This window comes from Rhopalosiphum padi, chromosome 2 (assembly GCF_020882245.1).
Source record: "Rhopalosiphum padi isolate XX-2018 chromosome 2, ASM2088224v1, whole genome shotgun sequence".
Taxonomy (NCBI): Eukaryota; Metazoa; Arthropoda; class Insecta; order Hemiptera; family Aphididae; genus Rhopalosiphum; species Rhopalosiphum padi.
In genome coordinates this window covers 82,155,384-82,176,547 of record NC_083598.1, presented here as the reverse complement: position 1 = coordinate 82,176,547, position 21,164 = coordinate 82,155,384, and the positions used below count along the sequence as shown (strand labels likewise).

At 24.8% G+C, this 21,164-nt stretch overlaps 1 protein-coding gene across 1 annotated transcript in view; it reads right to left on the bottom strand.

Moving 5' to 3' along the window:
• Nucleotides 1-21,164, bottom strand: part of LOC132922604 (cubilin) — a 30,670-nt gene that overhangs the window by 3,848 nt on the left and 5,658 nt on the right. Inside the window, exons 14-52 of the mRNA XM_060986195.1 lie at nucleotides 20,980-21,164; nucleotides 20,716-20,887; nucleotides 20,430-20,635; nucleotides 20,184-20,343; nucleotides 19,782-19,969; nucleotides 18,399-18,573; nucleotides 18,084-18,309; nucleotides 17,732-17,862; nucleotides 17,473-17,659; nucleotides 17,255-17,415; nucleotides 16,997-17,190; nucleotides 16,628-16,787; nucleotides 16,328-16,548; nucleotides 15,888-16,250; nucleotides 15,660-15,828; nucleotides 14,563-14,900; nucleotides 14,103-14,505; nucleotides 13,698-14,030; nucleotides 13,467-13,636; nucleotides 13,172-13,394; nucleotides 12,828-13,052; nucleotides 11,448-11,606; nucleotides 11,174-11,364; nucleotides 10,980-11,108; nucleotides 10,169-10,368; nucleotides 9,805-9,983; nucleotides 8,856-9,107; nucleotides 7,393-7,557; nucleotides 7,040-7,245; nucleotides 6,369-6,543; nucleotides 4,949-5,134; nucleotides 4,787-4,881; nucleotides 4,531-4,710; nucleotides 3,669-4,076; nucleotides 3,397-3,540; nucleotides 3,172-3,334; nucleotides 2,205-2,396; nucleotides 709-850; nucleotides 383-639 (exon numbers count right to left, since the gene is read on the bottom strand). Coding sequence (XP_060842178.1) covers nucleotides 383-639; nucleotides 709-850; nucleotides 2,205-2,396; nucleotides 3,172-3,334; nucleotides 3,397-3,540; nucleotides 3,669-4,076; nucleotides 4,531-4,710; nucleotides 4,787-4,881; nucleotides 4,949-5,134; nucleotides 6,369-6,543; nucleotides 7,040-7,245; nucleotides 7,393-7,557; nucleotides 8,856-9,107; nucleotides 9,805-9,983; nucleotides 10,169-10,368; nucleotides 10,980-11,108; nucleotides 11,174-11,364; nucleotides 11,448-11,606; nucleotides 12,828-13,052; nucleotides 13,172-13,394; nucleotides 13,467-13,636; nucleotides 13,698-14,030; nucleotides 14,103-14,505; nucleotides 14,563-14,900; nucleotides 15,660-15,828; nucleotides 15,888-16,250; nucleotides 16,328-16,548; nucleotides 16,628-16,787; nucleotides 16,997-17,190; nucleotides 17,255-17,415; nucleotides 17,473-17,659; nucleotides 17,732-17,862; nucleotides 18,084-18,309; nucleotides 18,399-18,573; nucleotides 19,782-19,969; nucleotides 20,184-20,343; nucleotides 20,430-20,635; nucleotides 20,716-20,887; nucleotides 20,980-21,164 — 8,013 coding nt within the window. The remainder of the gene's footprint in view (nucleotides 1-382; nucleotides 640-708; nucleotides 851-2,204; nucleotides 2,397-3,171; nucleotides 3,335-3,396; nucleotides 3,541-3,668; nucleotides 4,077-4,530; nucleotides 4,711-4,786; nucleotides 4,882-4,948; nucleotides 5,135-6,368; nucleotides 6,544-7,039; nucleotides 7,246-7,392; nucleotides 7,558-8,855; nucleotides 9,108-9,804; nucleotides 9,984-10,168; nucleotides 10,369-10,979; nucleotides 11,109-11,173; nucleotides 11,365-11,447; nucleotides 11,607-12,827; nucleotides 13,053-13,171; nucleotides 13,395-13,466; nucleotides 13,637-13,697; nucleotides 14,031-14,102; nucleotides 14,506-14,562; nucleotides 14,901-15,659; nucleotides 15,829-15,887; nucleotides 16,251-16,327; nucleotides 16,549-16,627; nucleotides 16,788-16,996; nucleotides 17,191-17,254; nucleotides 17,416-17,472; nucleotides 17,660-17,731; nucleotides 17,863-18,083; nucleotides 18,310-18,398; nucleotides 18,574-19,781; nucleotides 19,970-20,183; nucleotides 20,344-20,429; nucleotides 20,636-20,715; nucleotides 20,888-20,979) is intronic.

The window sequence follows — 21,164 nt, the reverse complement described above, 5'->3', positions numbered from 1 at the left end:
GTATTAAGATCAAACAATAATTAATGCTTTATTTCCACGATTGTCTCTGTGAATTTAAATGTTTATATGAAAAATATAATAAATAGTTAAAAGCTATGAAATTAATTGTATAAGAATAAATTGGAAAATATTGTGTTAGTAAAATTATTTTTATAAAGATTAATACTAGAAATTTATAATGATTAATATAAGTGATCACAGAAATTTAAAAAATTATTTATAGAAATTATATACAAAAATTAAGTGTTAATAAAACATTGTTTAAAATGAGTTTAAAATTAAATAAATCTAAATAAATTTCAAAAGATCTTAAGCAAATATCAAATATTAATAATTTCAGTGTCGATTAAAAATAGAAAAACCTAAAAATTTTAATATTTACCATACGTAAATGAAATGTCGGCGACAAAACCTTCGTCGTTTAATGAATTATCAGAAACGAAATTAACATACATAGTGTTTGTTTTAGACTTAATTTCTGGTAATTTATCGTCTAAAACTCCACAAAATTTTCCAAGACCTCGAGAATTGTTACTGTGTATATCAGACTCATCAAACACTTTAACAAAATCATCTGGACATTTATCGTCTTCAGAAGCTTCTTCATCATAATCAATTTCAAGGCGAAATTTAGTAAAACTGTAAAAAAACACTCATTTAGTAATTTTTTCTATGATAAAAAAAAATTAACTGTAAATGTAAACATACACAAGCTGTACAACTTGTTCCGGTGGAGCTCGAATAATCCATGTGCAATTTACATTACGTGGATATCCATGAACACCAAACATATTGTCAAAACTAATTGGGGACTTTATTGATCTCGGAGTAGTGATTTCATTTCCACATCCTATAAATACATGTATTATTAAAATTTGAATAAATAACAATAATTATCGTTAATTTTTTTTATGCACCTAAATAAAATATTGAAAAAAAATCAGATTTCTTAACAAGATTTGATAATATTGAAAAAGATGAATATATTATATTAAAGTTATATTATTATCATATCAATTGTTAACGAATATCAGAAAATTGAAAAGAAACAGAATGTAATTATAATTTCCGATCCTCATATAAATAGTCATAAATAAATAATTTCATAAAAAAAAACAAAAAATTGTACACTTGAAAAAATAGAAATTCAAACAATTAAAATATATAACAGTGTTGAAATTATATATTGTATACGATAATATACGTAAAAATCTAATTAGCTAACAACGATTTATTAGATAGGTATAAATTATTATTGTGACAGAGATAGGTATTTGGGCATGGACCAATTGCGCGTAACACAAAATTTTCGTTTAGTGTCAGTAGACCAATTGCGCTCATTTTATTTTATGATAAGTATACCAATTGCACTTGTATAACACATTCTAAAATGCTTGAAAATTAAAACTCATTTATTGATCAAATACTGATTAAAGTGAGTAGTGACTGAGTATAATATATTTTATAAAAGTATTGGGAACTTTATGAAACTTGTTATAATGTAATGTAACTGGTATTTAATTTAGAATAATTGACGATCAAAAAATAACTTGTAAAATGCGAAAAAAAAATTATTTATTAATTTATACCATATTATATTATGTATTAATAAAAACTGATTGTTCTTTTGGTTTTATCTATTAATCGTTATACAACACTTGCATATGATTATATATACTATTTATTTTTATATATATATAAAATTATGTGATTAACATTTAACAAAAGCGAAAAAAAGGAGTAAAATTAAGTTAAATAAAAGTTTACTTAAAACTGTCCATAACGAGTTTACCCATACAAAATAAAAATCTGTATAATTTATTACAAAAATATATCATGTAATTATGTAGAGACTATAATGTCCCACAACAATAAACGATGTAATGGATAAGTACCAAGTAGGTAGTTATATTTGTATATGTAATCAATATTTTGATAAAATTAATTATTATTTCGTTTTTAACCAAATATATTTAATATTTATATGGTATAGAATATTATTTTATCACCGGATCGTACTCGTGTATCCCAGATCAATTATTATTAATTATCGGATAAAAAAACGTGGAATCGAAATAAACATTTGTATATTTTAAATCAAATTTCTTCGATTACGCTTTTATTTCAGACATTATTTTTTGCGATAAACACGTATCCATAATAATTATAGAAATTACTAAAATTATTTTAGTTAGTGCATTTACCTTGTAGTTCATAATGTATTTCAAATCCTTTTTTTCCTAAAGTGGAGTCTGTCATAAATATCATCATGACATTATTCATAAACGTAAATGTTTTTGGTCGATTATCTCCGCAATAGGTTCCGAAGACATTATGTGTTGGATCATCAGTCACCCTGTCATATATTGTTAGATTATCATAACGACATTTAGAACCTAGATTGAAAAAAACATCGTAGTGACATAGTATATTATTATTTTTTTAATATTAAAACATAAACTAAAATATATGTAACATAATATCTTATACATCTCTGTTATATGTAATTATTCATCTATTTGCACTAATTTCAGTGTATATTTTCTTACGTACTAACATTTTTAAAACGATATAGGTAACTCATATAGGACTCAATTAAAACATGTTGATTCAACCACAAATACTATTAGTTCACTAAATAGGTAATATCATTAAATCATATTTTTTTTTCTTTAATCTTTATACAAAAGAAATAAAAACAAATAAAATAATTTCCAAATAATAATTAAATTTAAAGATGTACCTAATTATTGTATTTAAAATCTGAAATAATCATTAAATATTTTATTCTATGGTAATAATTCTATATAATTATATATTATGTACAACTATAGGTTTTTTTAAATGGATGATATTTCAATATTATATCCGAATTTCCAATCGTATTAATCGTAATATGATTCGGACATGAAATAAAATAATTAAAAGTTTTTTAAAATTGTTTGGATGTACTAAACGATTTCTTTGAAATAATAATTTATTTAATATCAGACATATAAAGAAAACAATATCACACTTTTTGAAATAATATAGCGAGTTGGTCATTTAAACATAAACTAGGTGTTGTTTAATATTAGAGATTTCTTTGTTTCTATAAACTAAAGCGAGTAAATTAAATAAAGAATTAATTTTCTTATAATAAGTTTAGGTATTCAATATTTAGATGCCTACCTTCAACCTCAAATGATTTAAAAGTCAATTCTATACTCTCTCCTGGTGCTATTATTGTATAGTTGCATCTTAAATTATTTGAATATCGTGCAGGATAGTTTGGTGAAACTATTTTTCCAGATTTTTTGGTAATAACACCACCACAAATACTCTTCCAAGTGGCCTAAATTATAATATAAACAATTACAAAAAGTTGTTTTAAAATAAAAATAAACGACTACTTACTTTAAAACCATCACCTTGAATATCATTATCAGTTCTTAAACGAACTTTTAACTGTGTTTCCGTTGAGCTGAATGTAGGAGGTATTTGACGACCACACAATCGATCTCCTAGTGGCTCCCAGTTATTATTAATAAAATCGAAAATCTATTTAATAAAATAAAGTCAAATTTAACTTTTTCAATAGTTCAAATATATTTTTATCCATTGGTTATATTAACATATTTTACTTAAAATTATGTTTGTTATTGATAAAAGAAATATAAGTGTCTTACCTGAACATAGTCTTTAGTACAATTAACACTTTGTTCCAAACTAAAGCGTTCAACAAATTGCAAGCTAACCCTGTTGCCTGGTAATACTGCTATTGTCCACTCACATTCTTCGTCGTTTGGATATAAGTTTGGATAATTTTTGGTGGATATTTTACCTTTTTCGTTAATATAAACATTGCCACATCCATTTTGTGTGGATTCCAGAGTTAAATTGAAACCTTTCCTATTATTCTTTCCACTCTCAGATGAAAATTCGATCCATAACTCATTTGAAGAAGCCACTAAATTCTCCGGCAAAACGTTACCACAATATTTACCCAACACAGGACTCTCAGGACTAAATCCATCATGTATTATCACATAATTATTATCACACGACGAATCAAGGTCGATATCATTAAAACGTATCTAAAAATATGATATAAGCCATCATTGAAATAGAATCATACACGTTAATAAAAATGTTTAATAATCTTATCTTTTTGACAATGAAAATATAAAAACAATTTGAGCAATTTCTGATAATATTCATTTGTTTATATAATATTCGATATTTATTCAGATATTATATTACTTTTAAAAAAAAATTAATGTTTTTAACGTGTTATATGTATATGTTTTTGGTTGGATAAAACATTTTGTTTTTTAATCGTTACAGTTTTAACGGCAACCCGATAAAAAATAAAAGTAAAAAAAAAATCAAAATATTTTAATATTCAAATAACAGCGACCACTCCAAACATAAGTAATAACTCAATGTTATATTATTGTTATAAGTATTAATAATTATTCCATTTTTTTAAAATATATTAAATAACTGAATATTCTGTAAACCTAATCATTACACTGTTCCAATACTTACATTAACATTTTCACCTTCGGGAAGTACTAGTGACCAAGCACAGTTCGTAATTTGCTTATAGTTATTAGGATAATTAGGACTAGTAATGGTAATTGTTTGTCCATATAGTACTCCACCACACATATTAATATAATAACTAAGACTTGCCGTGTAATTAACAGCTTTTTGATTTGAATGTAACTAAAATAATGTCAATTAGATATTATTGAAAAAATTATTTTTAAACAATCAAATATTTTCTTTTTTAAACTCTTACCAAAAGTTTTATCATTGGTAATGGACTTATAATAAAAAATTTATCATTTTTGTTTGAAACTGGGCAATACCTTTTCAGTAGCATACTTTCATCCTCTAAATAGATTATATTGTTAATAAAATATCTAAAAGGTCACGAAAATAAAATATAATATGTATTTACCATTGGTAGCTAATAAGAGAGAATTATAACCACATGTCATTTTTGTTTCATTAATTTTGAAATCGGCTTCTATTACAATAGATCCATTTGTGTTAGTCAAGTCCCATCGACAATGAACGCTGGTTAAATTTTTAATAGGTAATTCAATTGTACCATTGCTACTAGCATCGACTATGCCTCCACAAACTATTAAAAATATATAATTAATAATAAATTATTTATAATACATAAAATATGTAACACAAAATGCATTAGTTATAAATTTAAGTTATGAATATTATCATGTTTTTTTTAACATTTTTTATAATCATTTAGGTACATTAAGATTAAAATATACATGGTATTTCTAAAGGTCATACGTTTTTGAATATTCCATTGTTTTGAAAAAGTACTTCTAGAACTTTAGTTAATTTTCTAAAAAAATTGTAATTTTGATAAAAGATTAATCATATATAATTTTAACTTAGTACAAAATGATTGATATGATAAATCAATACATTTGTTATAAAATTTAAATTTGTTCGAAATTATATAACAGATAATTTTTACTTTTAAAATCTACCAGTTAACACTAAACTGTTCATTATATTATATTTCATACATTTTCCAGGAATATTTATTATAACAGGTATTAGGTACAGTCAATTAAAAAATCTTTTGAGAAAGGGTATAATACTGTCTACTAATCATATTATATACAATAGAAATACCGTTTAACCTCTATTTAACAAACTTAAAATTCTCTATGTGACGAAATATTTTATTGAGCCATGAAATTTTCTTTCGAAAAACTTTTCTATTTAAAGAAAAAAATTACATTTAACAAACAATTTTGTGTTATTTAGATTATTAGTCGTGGATTTCAGTATATCAAAAATGTTCCAGATGACTTTAAATTATTAAATAAGTGCGAGAATTGTATGATCAGAGTGGTACCAAAGTAGTACAGCAGAATACCAAAAAGTTCTTCAACAAAGAATAAAAAAATATTTAAGAAAGTGTATAAGTAAACATATGCTATCATTTTTGTATTTATTTATTTTTTTATTTTAGTTTATTCATTAATACTTATTATATATTATTGTATATTATATACAAGTTATTAAATACATACACATCATACATACATATTTGCATACATTTTGAACAGTAAAAATTAATTTTCAAAGTAAAGAAAATTATTATTTTTATTTTACGAATTTTTCTCAAAGAACCATCAATTTGTTAAATAGAGGTTCGACTGTACTTAAATTTATTTTAAAAATCAATATTAGTTAGATTTATTTAAATCATAATATTTTCTCTTTGAATTATTATATGGTATTGTTATATGGGATCCATTGGAATTCTCGTACATGGAAAACTCAGAATATATATATATATATATGCATAATAACAAATCTTTTAAACGATTACTTACTGGAAGGTTTGTTTGATGAAAATTTCAATTTAAAACCACTTTGGATACCACTTATATAACCATAATCAAGTACCATTTCGTTCGAAGTTGATTCATAAACATAGTTCATTGATACAGGATTAATAACAGGATCAACACATAATGGTGGACTTATGCTACTGCTGCCTTGGTAAACCTTTAATTACATCAAATACAATATAAATTAGTACTATGCTTTATGTTACTAAATACTAAGTGCTGTATAGTATTAGAATAAATATATTTACTCATATATTGATTTAAAAAAATGATAAGATTAAAATATTTAAATCTAATTCAAATATATTTCTGAGATTGTAAAATGTAAGGTATTTGAGTAAAGTTTTAAATAATTTTTAAAATTATTTATACGAAATCGATGTTACTTTTTTGTATTCATAACAATAACAAATTTTATTTTAGACATGATGATACAAATTAAAGAAATACATTTTATTAAAATAAATAATTGTTTCAATATAAAATAAAAGTATAGGTACCAATACGTAAATTATTTGACCCTACAAACAAAATAGAAGTTATATCACTTTAAGTATTTGAATTTTAAGTATAATTAAATAGATAAATAACATATTATACGCATCCAATAAAACTTTTAATTTTTAAATTACAAACTATGATTTCACACTTACTATAAGTTTTTCTTTAAGGTCATTTTCTGGTAATGAATATGTGTCACAACTTTGAGCGATCGATTTTCCTTTGATAATTTCAACAGTTATCATACGTCCTCTGGGTACGGTAATTGTATACGTACAGTATAGCCGTCTTTTATCCCAACTAGAATATCGAGGACTACTTATTTCACCACTTTCAACATCGTAATTTTGACTGCAGCCTATTAAATATAATAAAACATTATAATATAATGAGTTAAAATTATGATTACTAAAATATAAATTAATACTCGAATTCACCATTTATAAAACAATTAATTAATTAAATTAAAATATATTTTAACAAATGAATGATTTATAGTACTTACTATCGTACTCAGAATAATAATTCAATAAGAACTTTGCATCAGTATTTTTCAAATAAAAAGGACCATTTCTTAAGTGTGATTTGAATTTAATCACCAATTCTTGACCAGATGATCTAATGGGGTTTGATGGCAAATTTGAACCAAAAATTGTTAATATTGCTATCCCTGAAAAAATATATCAATATCATAATTTTAATTTTTAAATGTTCATATTATTATGTAAGCTCTAGGAGTCCTTTTATTTGGCATTAAGTCATTGCAACTTTTCAATAATTCCTCTATTGTAATACGCATTATTAAATGCTGTCCTTAACTAATATTAATCAATAATCATTTGAAGTTTGAACCATAACCACTCTATCTTTTTTAATGTAAATAATGTTTGAATTTTTATTATTGTTACTGTTAATTTTATTATTTGTTAAATAATATTGTTTAAAAATCCGAATGAAGTTAATTTGTAAAACAATAAATAAATAATGGCTGACAGTATAAGTCTCAAATGAAAATTTTAATGAGTACCTAATGTAAACAATGAACAATAATAATTAGAATTTCGCGTTATAATCATTAAACAATATCACGTGTATACACGTAACCAAGAACTTACTCGGAAAAAATTTCGTAGGGGGGGGGGGGTGAACTCCCCAAGACACGGCCTTGCACGTAACAATAATTACAAATAAGATTCAGTAAATATGATTTTTGAATTTGATTGAATTGCTGTTAATGTGTTAATGATAATGTTACGAGTTTGGAATTTCGACTTAATGTTCTATACTGTCATGTATAGGGCTAGGTCGGCTAGGGACTTCTATGAGTTTGCATGTTTTTCTATACTCATTAAAACATAGCTAAATAAAACATAAATTCGTTTTATGACAATACGGGTGTATATCTAATATGTATAGGCGTATATTTTTCATGATTGACAAAAGGTGTACGTTTTATAATTTTATAAAGAAAAACTTAATTTTAAATAGATTTTCTGGACCTGAGATATTAGTACGATGGTTTTATTTATATAAAATAAATATTTTAAAGTTAGTGTTTGTGTTTTTCTTGCCGATCACTTGCATTGCTGTTTATCGATACACCATAAGCGTGATTCAAAGAAAATAAATCGGAAAAGAAAAAAAATAACAAATAATTTCTAATTTTGGAGCAAATATTATCTAGATATTAACATCAAAAGATTTTATTCAATACTATGATTTTATTTTATTTTTTTAATGCATATTTTAAAAGCATATTTAATGGTTATTTAGTGGTGCATGCATATTTTAAGATTTTTTAAGGCGTGAAGTTCTTGGCCATAGTCGTGTACCTTCCACGCATTACAATAATTAATTAAAAATAATAAAATTAAATAGAAAAAATCGAAAGTTAGAACATGTAATTTTTCGATCCCTGGTACTATTACTCAATGCTAATGTTAAAACATAGGTGACTAAAATAAGTACTGGTATTGTTGAACGGTTCTACGTCGTATATGGTCAGCGTATCGTCGTATGTATCGTTGTTTGGCATGTCCGGGCCTACTCCAATGCTGGGGTACCGCCGTTTCAAGCTGACCGCATCAAAATTTAATACAATACGGCGTCTAGAGTCAGTGATAATTCGGTATTCACAATCCATGTTCGACTCATAAGAACCAGGATACTTCGGTGACGATATTGTACCTCGCCGTGCTCGTCGAGTACCACCACATTTCGCTGTAAAATAAATTAAAAATTAATATTTAACCACATTAAAATAACTAAAAAATAATACATTTCATAAAACTATAATTTATACAAAACATTAAAATTAAAAAAATTAAACAAAATTATTTGTAAATATTCAATTACAATCTCAATAATATTATGGTGCTTTTAAAATTTGTATAAAAATAAATGCCATAACATTTAGAACATTTTAATTATACAGTATACACATGTACAATAACAATTTTGGATTTTTTATTTACACATTTGAAAATATATGACATTATGAGTTATAAAATAACTATATATTTTAACGATTCATGCGATCCTAGTTAAGTTATTTGGGCATATTCAATACTCATACATTTACTAATCTATATTTAATCTTAGACTCATTTAAAATCATCATATTAAGTATATTGAACTTTGAACAAAACATATTATAGCATAAACTGAATCATTGGTAAAATATTAATCAAGCAATTTCTATGTTTGTTCGTTTCATGGTTTAGAAAGTATTAAAATTATACTTCAGTTAGGTCTTCTTAAAATACTTAAAAGAAATCTTCAATTAAGACTAAATAAATATATATTCTACGTTAAAACCGTGTAAGTATTATTTTACTAAATTGTTTAACCATCGCCATTCACAAAAATTGGTACAGCTATTATAAAATTAATTTAATTATATTATAAGAATTAATACCTATTGTGACATTCAATTTAAAACCATTGTTAGGTACATTTAAATCCGTGAAATACTTAATGAACAAAAAGTTCTCGGTTGTTTCAATATCTCGAACTTGACTACTTCCACAAACATGATTTATCAATTTCGAAAATCGAGCGGCACCATCTCTAAATTCAAGATATTCCTTTTCACACCTAAAGTTATACACACAATTTTAATCATTGCAGAACTAATAAATACTTTAAATTTTTCACGAGAACAATAAATTCGTGAAAGATATATCTTGAATGTATTTAAAGAAAAAAATTTTAATTAGATACAATCATTTGTATTATTTGTTTTCTACATATTTTATAAAATAAATATAAACTTTATTTACTCTCTATCCAATACTAAGTCTTCTATGGTTGCAGATATTTGTTCACCGGCAGATGCTATTACCGTCCAAATACATTCGGTGTGTGCTGGAGGTATATTTGGATATGAAGGAGATGTTATCTGTGTAATGTTGTATAAATCATTTAAATAGATTTGTCCACCGCAATTTATTGATTTTTCTTCAAATACTATTTTCACGACCTAAATTTAAGACGCATCAATTAGTCTTACCAAATGTTTATATTTTTTTTTATATATAGTTTTAAATAAATCAAACTACTTATACTAAAAATTACTATTTATATGTATAATTGTTCGAAGGTATAAACCGTACAGAAATATATTTTTTATATTAGAATAAAAAAACAAAAAAAATTACCAAAATTGTATTACAATTTAATATTACAGTAATATACAATGTAATATTTATTTATTAAATTATAATAACAATTGTGAGTCTAATATACAGAGATGAGAGAAGCATACCCAGTGAAAATTCAGAAAAATAATTTTACGAGATTGAAAATTAAATTAGAAAAGAAATGACTGGTTTTCATTGGTGAGTCTCATTATCTAAACGAGAATCGTTTCTTAAATAATTGTGTTAGCATTTATGTGTGTTAGAAAGTTAGAAATCTCTAGCTATTCTTTTAATAAAACCTAAGACCCCTTAAATGCTTAGCGTGTAATATTATCAATATGAGTCCAAGGACAAGGAATTGGAGTTAAGTAAAGCCAAGATTACAGATATTTGTATCAATAGAAAAAAGGTCAATATTATATTATATAAAACAAATATACATTTTACTTACGTCCTGTAATAATAATTTGACATTAACTTGTAATTTATTTTCAGTCGTAGACAATGTTGCTATATTAGTACTGTCACAGTATTTACCTTGGCCAAGGAAAGGTGAATCTTCATAAAAACCATTTTTTAACTAAAATAAAGTATATGATTGGTAAGAAATATTATCAAATATCCAATTTATATACATCTACTTACCAAAACATAACTTTCTGCACATGAATACAATTTCATGGTAATAAATTTAACTGAAATAGTTCTTCCTGGTCGTACAGTAATATTCCAAGTGCAATGATAATCAAACGCGTACGGTGGGTCCAAGACTACAGCACTACTCATGTTAGATAAACTAATTACTCCTGTTGGTCCTCGTAATTCACCCCCACATCCTTTAACATCAGATACGAATTAAAAATAATACTTTGCCTTTATATAAATAGGTGCCATAGATGATTTATATCATTCAACGTACTTAATTTTGCTTCAACTTTAAATCCTGAACCATTCAATGACTTGTTTGAAATGAAAGTTAATATAACTTTATTCTTACCAACTATTTTTGTATCTTTGATTTGGTTAATATTTTTATATACTCTCTTTATTAATATCTTTTCTGCAGTAACAGGATCAACTAAAATATATTTATAATGTATAAATTATTAAAAATAAAAAATAATTTCAGTATATGGGTATTGTTTTTTCTTTTAGAATTTAATATACATTAAAAAAATAGATTCATTTGATGTTACATTAAATTCAATTTTACGATTTATGTTGAGAAAACATATTATTGCTATAATGTTACTGTTTTGTTTGATATAAATTTAATAATAATAGGAATAGAAATGGTTTATATACCTATTTATATTTTTTATTTTTTACTGTATCAGCAGAAATATTAATATTAAAAAAATGTGGGCAAGTGGATATCGCTCTGCTGTATTTGTATAGAAGAGATGGAGAATAGGTCACTATAATGGATGTGTTAAACTTAAATGCAATGACAGGTATCATTGTATACTAAAAACGATTCTGAACGGAGATGATTTGTCAGTCTAGGATAATTAGTAGGTTATATTATATTATTATCTATATTTAAATTGTAATAAATCGTTATTTTACTAGATTTCGTAAAAAAATAAATTTCATACGCTCATAAAATGTTTTCTATATTTACGCTGGAGTTTTTCTTTACAGTTATTTGAAGAAAAAGTTATGGAGAAACTTGTGTTGGGTTTTTTAACCTTAGATAAAAATTTACAAAAATATTATGAATTTTCAACATCCAAATTCTTTGCAAGTTTTCGCGATTTTGGCATATTTTTAATACTAATGTTTTTCTTTTAAGACGTTTAAATATTGATGTATGTTAATTTCATGATAAAAGTTCTACTGGTAAAAAGTAGTGTATAAACAGTATAAATTTAAATGTTACAACTTATATGGTTTTAGTGTTTAAATTGATAAATTATACTACAATTTTGATTTTTATTCAAAATGTTTTCTTTTGAATATGTTGAAAAATTTGAATTAACATTTTAAACCATGACATTAGTTATAACATTACTTACGATATATCTTATAGTACCTAACTCACTATATCTTATTACAACAAGCTTGCCTTTTGAGATAATATTAACCTATATTTTGTAAATTAAAAATGTTTATAATTATAGCAAACATAAAAAAAATAATTTTAAAATAATATTTTTTTAACATTTTTTTTACCGGTTTTTCATGTTGAAAAATTATTAACATGAATTAAATTAAATTAAAAGTGATACAGTATTTAAGATTTCGGTTAAATAATATCAGCTATTTATTAGTATTGAAAATAATAATGCTATATTACCTGTTTCTATATTTATATAATCTTTAAAATAAAATTCTGTAGATGAATGAACAGGATACAAATCTACATCCAGAATATCAATTTCTATATGGTATTGTGGTTCTGTGTGAATTGTCCAAGTTACATTGGTATTAGGTCCGTAGCCATAAGGATAACCAGGACTTGTAATTATCACACTTGTATTGGTGCTTGGTGATAAATAATGATCAAAACTAGATTTGTTATCTGAAAATGTGTGAAGTAAATTTTAATTCTATTGTTTTTAAATAAAGTCCTTAATACCTACATATTAATATATTCATACAAAATAATTGTATTGTAAAAATTATAATATAAATACTTACATTTAACGTCCAACATGGTGATATATTGTTTTTTATAAAATGGCACATCCACGGCTGTCCATGATAGTAAAAAGTATATACCTCCAACCTGTCTACTACCAGCTGTCAGTTTTATGTATACAGTGCTATCGGTTGATATTATAGTTTCATTAAATACTGTATTAAAATGTGTATTGCTTAGTTCATACAAAATTAATGAATCGACATTATTTCCATCATAAATCTTCATGCAAATAAATAAAATTAACTACTGTCGACTATAAATTTAAAATAAAATGTTATAATTGTATTTTACCTTTAAACTATGAATTTTGGAGGAAGTCATAAACTCTTTTATTACAATTTGAACTCGTTTTCGTTGATCTACAGTTATTGTCCATGAATAGTCTTCACTATCTCTATATGCTCTCGGATACAATGGATTAGAGATTTCCCCAGATTGATTTGTCAGATCAATTGTATTTACTAAAATGTATGTAAGCGTTGTTTAAATAACGAATTGCTATAATAATAATAATAAACATACCATATTTAAAATCTGCAGTAAATCCTTTAGCTGAACCAAGAGAATTGGAACGAAATTTGACCCAAAGCGTCAAACCAGAAGTAATATTAGATGGCAAATTTGGACCACAAAATGAACCTAAGATTGGACCAATAGAATCTCCTTCTCTGACTTCCACATAAACTTCATTGCAAAATTCGTCTTCTTCTAATTCAAAAGCAAGAAAATTCAAAGACACGCGATTTCCGACAGAGGACTTTAATATCCAAACACATTCAGAATCTCTGAAATAATTATTTGGATAGTTGGGCGAAGAAATCGTTCCCCTTAATGAGTCGTAAATTCCACCACATGCTAATTAAAACAAAATAACGTGATTACGAGAATATTTAAATCATTTAGGCTATACCATATGTTTATACAGACCTACTGATCTTACAGAATACAGAGCTGTAAATGAATCCATCGCACCAGAGTTATCTGTGAATTCTATACGCATAGCCGGTCCATTACTGACAATAGGTGGTGGTATTGGATTTGATTTACAAAACTTTGTTATTTCGGGAGCATCCAAATCAGGACCATCAAAAATTCTAAATATTGTATGAAATAAATTACTAGAGCACTGCACATCAGTTGCATTTGTTGTTTCCACTGCGGTACTGTCTAAATTATGTACTATGTCAATATGAGTAAACGTTAATGTGACTTTCGACTGTGGCATATCAGATATAATAATCCATGTACAGTTTTCGTTTAGACGGTTTGTTAAAGATGGATTGTTTGTAATAATCCCCGAATCATTTGTAATTAATCTTGCACCACATGCCTAAAAAATAAAACGGTAAAAGTATTACATAAGTATATTTAAACTAATAGTAATTACCGTAGAATATATCGCTTTGAACCCTTTTGCTCGTAGGTCACGTTTTCCTACTTCAAAAGATACGAGGAGTTTATTAGATGAAGATATAATCGGTGTAGGTATACTATTTCCAGAATGGTTGAGCAGTAGTTTTCCATGGATATTGCCGTCATAAACTAAAACTTTATCTTTGTTTCCTGTAGGAAAACTCCGAGTACTGAAGTCAACAAATGTGAGATTAACTAGATGAGTTTCTGCTACCTCAATATACCACATGCAAGAACTGTTAGAATCGTAGTTTTGTGGGTAATTTCTAGTATGGATAACTCCTTGAGGAGCAGTAAACATTCCACCACATTCTATAATATTAATAATAATAATAATAATAAACAAATCAATATTAAAATAAGCATTTTATTTTTAAGTTTTCAATTTTGATATAAATATCTAAACATACCTACCAAATTTTAAACATTTATAAATGTTTTTAATTGTACATTTTTACTATAGGAGATAAAGTGAATGTAAAATATTGTGTTCCGTGTTAGGTATTTAATTAAAAAATAATAAGTTATTTATATATGCCTTCATAAAAATGATGGAAAACTTTTATAATATAATAATTAGGGCTTGTATTTTGTAGAAAATACTTTTTCAACGGGGAAAGTGATAGAAAGATAACTCTAATATTCTCGTATAAATACATTTTTTTAATCAAAGTGATCAAATAAAATTAACTTTATTTTGTTTTTTCACCCATTAAAACATTTTTTCCTAATCTTTATATAATTTTCATGAAAATTACATATACAATTACACGTATTTATATAGTGTTATTTGATTATTTCACTGTAATCTTGACAAAAATAAAATAATAATAATAATTTAATAAACGGCTTAAAAAATAAATTTGAACTTAAGTTAAATATATTTTTTCCATTTATAAATGCTCTTTAACGGTTTATTTTACTAAAAATTCCAAATCATAATAATAGTAAAGAATAAATTTAAAAATTTATATAATGTGAATAATAATAAAAATGATGGTATAACATTTCTAATTTACAACTTATTAGTACCTAATTTAATATTTTTAGTTAGTAACAGAATAAACTTACTCGATGGAACTGTTCTATATGTAGCTTTAAATCCTTTCCTCTGAGATTCCATACCAGAATCAAATCTTATAAAAGCTTCATTTTCCCCAGACGTTACAATAATTGGACTTGTTTGTTTATGACATATCCGTAACAATTCTGGACCAGAATCATCGTGTCCACTGTAAACCTAAAATAAAAATAAAATTTTTAAACAAAGTATAATAATTTAAACATATTAATACATACAGTTAATGCATCAAGTGTACAAGATCTTGAAGACTCAAGCCAAAAATCTTGTATAGTTATCTCTATAGTATATCCATAATCAGCGACAATAGTCCATTCACAAGTTGTACTGGGAGGATAAAATCCAGGATATCCAGGTGATGTAAATTCACCTTCACGTGGATCCAATACCCCCCCACAACCATCTACTATCCATTCCAAACGAAAACTATCAAATCTATCCATAAAGAATAATCTGTTTCTAAAATTATAATCAATTTTTATTATATTTTTAGTTGAAGCAATTACAGATTGATTATAATCTAAAGAACTATAAGTCCACAAAACTGTATTTATTTCATTTATATTTGCACCTTCCAATATCTATAAATATATTATACAAAAATGTATGAATTATTATCAATTATTTATGTATTTTATAAATATAAAATTATACTTACAGTTAATTGAGAGTTGTTTCGTTTGTTATTAACTGACATACTTTGTACTTGATGCGAAAAATATGTAGAACGCTTTTGTAATAATTTTAATGAAGTAAATGCTATATTAACTTGACTACCTTTAGGTGCAATGATTGTCCATTCACATTTATCTGATCTCATATTTTCTTGTTGAGCCATTTCAATAGCACCTTGATATCCTTTTATAGTTACATTACAATCTACAATAAAATATTTTATTTTAATACGTCCCCAAAATAAATATATATATTTTTTTATTATTGTTTAATTTATGCCAACCTATAGCATATGTTAAAGAGAAGCCTCTCCCTTTGGAAAAACCACTGTTTCTAAATTTAATGTACATCTGGTTTGAAGATGAATGTACATAAGTAGATGATTGAGAATCTGAACAAAATGTTCCTAACATTTTACTAGCGCTATTATCACCATCATAAATCTGTAAAAATATTAATTTAATACGTATAAACAAATAAATTATATAAGCATAGGTAATTTACGAAAATTAATTACTAAATAATATTATTTATAAACTACATTCACTAATAAATATATCTGAAATAATATTTTTTTTTAATCTCGGATTTAACGGTAAAATATAAATACTGTAAATGTAGAAAAATAAAATAAATTAACAATGAAACGTACTTCAAGGAAATTATCTTTACACTGTCCTCCAGAATAATGGTCTGTTATTAATTCGATATCTACTATAGTGAGTTTTATTTGATTTCCTTGTGCCACTGCTATCTTGTAATAGCATTCTAATGACTCCTGTATAGGTAATGGATAGTTAGGAGATACAATATGTCCAACACCAGAATTCAATATTCCTCCACAACCTTTTAATGATGTTAATTTATGTATTATTTGTATATTTTAATTTAATTTAATTTAACTTTATACCTTTGGCAGTTGTATACCATTGCATGAAAAAACCTTTACGTCCTCTAGACGCATCAGATACAAATCTTATGAAAAGTGAATTACCAATTGAAGATATAACAGGAAGAATTTTTGATCCGCAATATTTCCCAATTAAAGGTGATGTAGGATATCCTCCATTTCTATAGAAATAATTAAGTATAAACTATATTAATTATTAATACTTTAGGTCAACATACCGAATTTCCACAAAATCAAAACGACAGTCTGTGCTTTCTTCGAGCAGAAAATGAGTAATGTTTAATTCAATCTGGTTAGTTACTGGTACACTTATTACCCATGAACAATCTTTGAGTTTTGGATAATCATTTGGAAAATTTGGTGATTTAATAAAACCTTCTCGTGTGAAGAAATTTCCACCACATGCTATGTATTTATATATATTATATAAATCATTATTCATATGCGAAATATTTAATACTATTAAACCATAAATACCTTGAGCTTTATTAAGCGAAATATAATTTAGCATAAATCCGTCTTGTGCCACTGAATGATCAGTTTTAAAAACAATTGTTAGTCGATTACCTAACGACGTCAATACAGGTGGAACCTTAGTCCCACAATACCTACAAAATTAAATAAATATTTTTGATTTAAAAATCTTACTGGTTTTATGAAATATTTTTAATTTATAAATACATAGAATTTATAACAAGCGAGAACTAAAAATTTAACTTATTATTATGAATATTAAATAGAGTTAATATTCAAATTTAACGTAATTCATAAAACTTAACTAATAGATTAATTTAACAACTTTATAATTATTTTGGATAATATAGTTTACCTAGCAATTTTCGATGAATTTCCAGAATTACTATTGTCATATATTTCAACATAATCACTATTACAAGAATGTTGGTTTTCTAAGGAAAATGTTAACCAGGTTATTTGTATTTGACTAGATTCATTTACTGATATAATCCATTTACACAACTGGTTGTGTAAATATTGTTCTGAATGTTTCGAAGATTGTATAATACCAGATGGTTCCTTCAAAATACCACCACATGCTAAAGTATTGAAAAAAATATGACATCATAATTATCATAGTAAATAGGTAACTAAAATTGAAATTCAATAATATTATATTATCGCTTACCTATATCAATTGTTGAATAGTTTGCTAGAAATCCTTTATTAGAATTAGAATGATCGGTAGAAAATTTTAACCACAGATAATTATGTGTCGATAGATAGGGAAGTTTAGGAAGTTTTTTAATATTCCCACATAACAATGCAATTAAAGTTGAATTCTCATTATCTCCATCCCTGATCTGAAATAGATATTATTTACGTTGAACATATATATAATAAATTATCCAGACTCGAGATTATCTAAGTTGTAAGATTATTTAAATTGTAAGATATATAAATTATTTCAAATTATAGCAATTATTTTGTTATAGTTGTATAACAAAAAATGATATCACATAATATTATCATTTTTCAATATAATATATAAGTAAACAAACATAATTCAAAAATACCTTATTTTTCTATTTCTTGACATAAATAAAATAAAAATATAATGTTGCATAATTTTTTATAAAAAGAACAATTGAATCTTAAAAATTGCAATCCAAAATCCAAACACTCGTGTAAGGTGTTGAATAATAAAAATAAAATATACATCAGAATTTATAAAGCATTCCTAAAATATATTATGTTCAAACTATACAACTATGTAAATTAGTTACCTAAATAGCTTGAGACTAGATTCTCTTATTATTATTGATCATTACTATTTATTTTTATATTAAAAATGTATGAATATTTAATAGGGATATATTATTATACATTACAGTCATAGAAAAATATAAAATATATTTTTAATACATGTTTATAAATTTAACATTTTTATTTAAGCATTTATAATATTTTATTAAATTTTAATTGTTAAAAATTATAATATCATGTTAATATAGAGGAAAAGTTGTTTAGATTAAGTTAATTTTATTCGTAATATCTACTTAATCTAATAAATAATTTCTATTACCTCTAACTTTCTTTGAAAATATAATATTTGCATAATTGTAAAAATATATTAATGAATAAAATTGTTACCTCCACATTAATACAGTATACTTTTAAAAAAATGCCATTAGATTTAATTTCAAACATGTAGTTATCTAGTTATTTAATATTTTAATACTATAATAGTAAAAAATCAAGTAATTCTTTTCTACTAGTTTATGTTATTTTTTTTTTTTTTACAAAATTTTACTTTATTTATATACCTAAATAAAACAGATAAACTGATTTGATAGGTATATTTAGATAATTAAAACTAAAAAAATTGTATTACGTATAAAAAATACATTTTTTTAAATATCAACAATATATAAATGTTTATAAAGATGACATAATATGTACATTATACATTTCCAGTTAAAAAATTATAAAATACTAAACTATTAAATAAAAATCAATTATATTTATTAAAGCAAGTAATCAACCTACAACATTTGAAAAATTAAATTACCTCTAATGAATCATAAAGGCATTTTGGATAAGATAGATCTTCAATTTCCATATCCAAAAATGACAATCGGATTGCTTTTCCAACTGGTTGAGCAATAAGGTACTCACATATTTTATTTTTTGGATAAGGATTTGGATAAAATGGTGATTCAATAATACCTTTACTTTCTGTAAATGTTCCACCACACACTAAAAAAATATATATATATATATTTATAAGTATTAAGTTATTTATATATTAATATTTCGAAATATTTATAAAATAGTCTTATAGCTTATTCAACTGTATAAATACTATAAATTATTACTATTTAATTATTAATACATATTTTGTTATACATTTTGAATTCCATTGATTACCTCCTGATACAATAACTATTAAAACAAATATATTTATACATACATGTTTCATATTTGATTGTAAATCCTTCAGCTGTAGATGAAAAATCAGACTTAAAAATAATGGTGACTTCATTGCTGTTTGTGATTATTGGTTGATCAAATCTTTTTGAACCACAATAACGACCAATTAATGGTGATTTAATATTAGAACCATCGTAAATCTATTAATAATAATTAAATAATATATTTATTTGATGTACTGAAAGTATTATTTTTATTTATTACCAATACCGCAAATAAAACATACTTCCAAAAAATCTGTTGAACAATTTGTAGTTTGCTCAATGCCAAATTTCTTTACAAATGCGAGTTTTAGTCTCTGTTTAGAAGGCATTCTTATATGCCACTCACAATTTAAATTGTCCAAATAATTATTATCATCACTGGTTAAATCTACCGGTGAAGCTATTATTCCAGATGGACTTGTATAAATTCCGCCACATCCTGGTACACCTAATTAAAAATATGTTGATAAACATAGGTAACTTTAGTTACCAAAATACCAAAGTAAATTACATAAACATATTAATTACCTTCAATTACAGTATACGTCATTTGAAATCCGTAATCTTGGCCAGAACTATCAGAATGGAAGTGTAAACTTGCATATTGACCTGAAGTAAATATAGGAGGAGGAAGACCATTAGAAGTAGTGTTGCATAATTTTGCTAATACTGGACTGTGCTGTGTAAAACCATCTCTAATCTACATCAAAAATAAAATAATTTTATTATTCTTATTTAGATATTATAGGTTTATTGATTTAACCATAAGCAATATACGTATGAAAATGTTACCTCTAAATAATCATAACTACAATTTATATGACGCTCAAATTTTAATGAGAAAAAATTTAATTGAATTCTTTTTCCTGGATTGGCATTCAAAGTCCAATAACAGTCACGATTAGGTGGATATTTTCCTGGAGAACCAGGAGAGGATAATGTCCCATGTGAATCGATATTTAATGTTCCACCGCAAT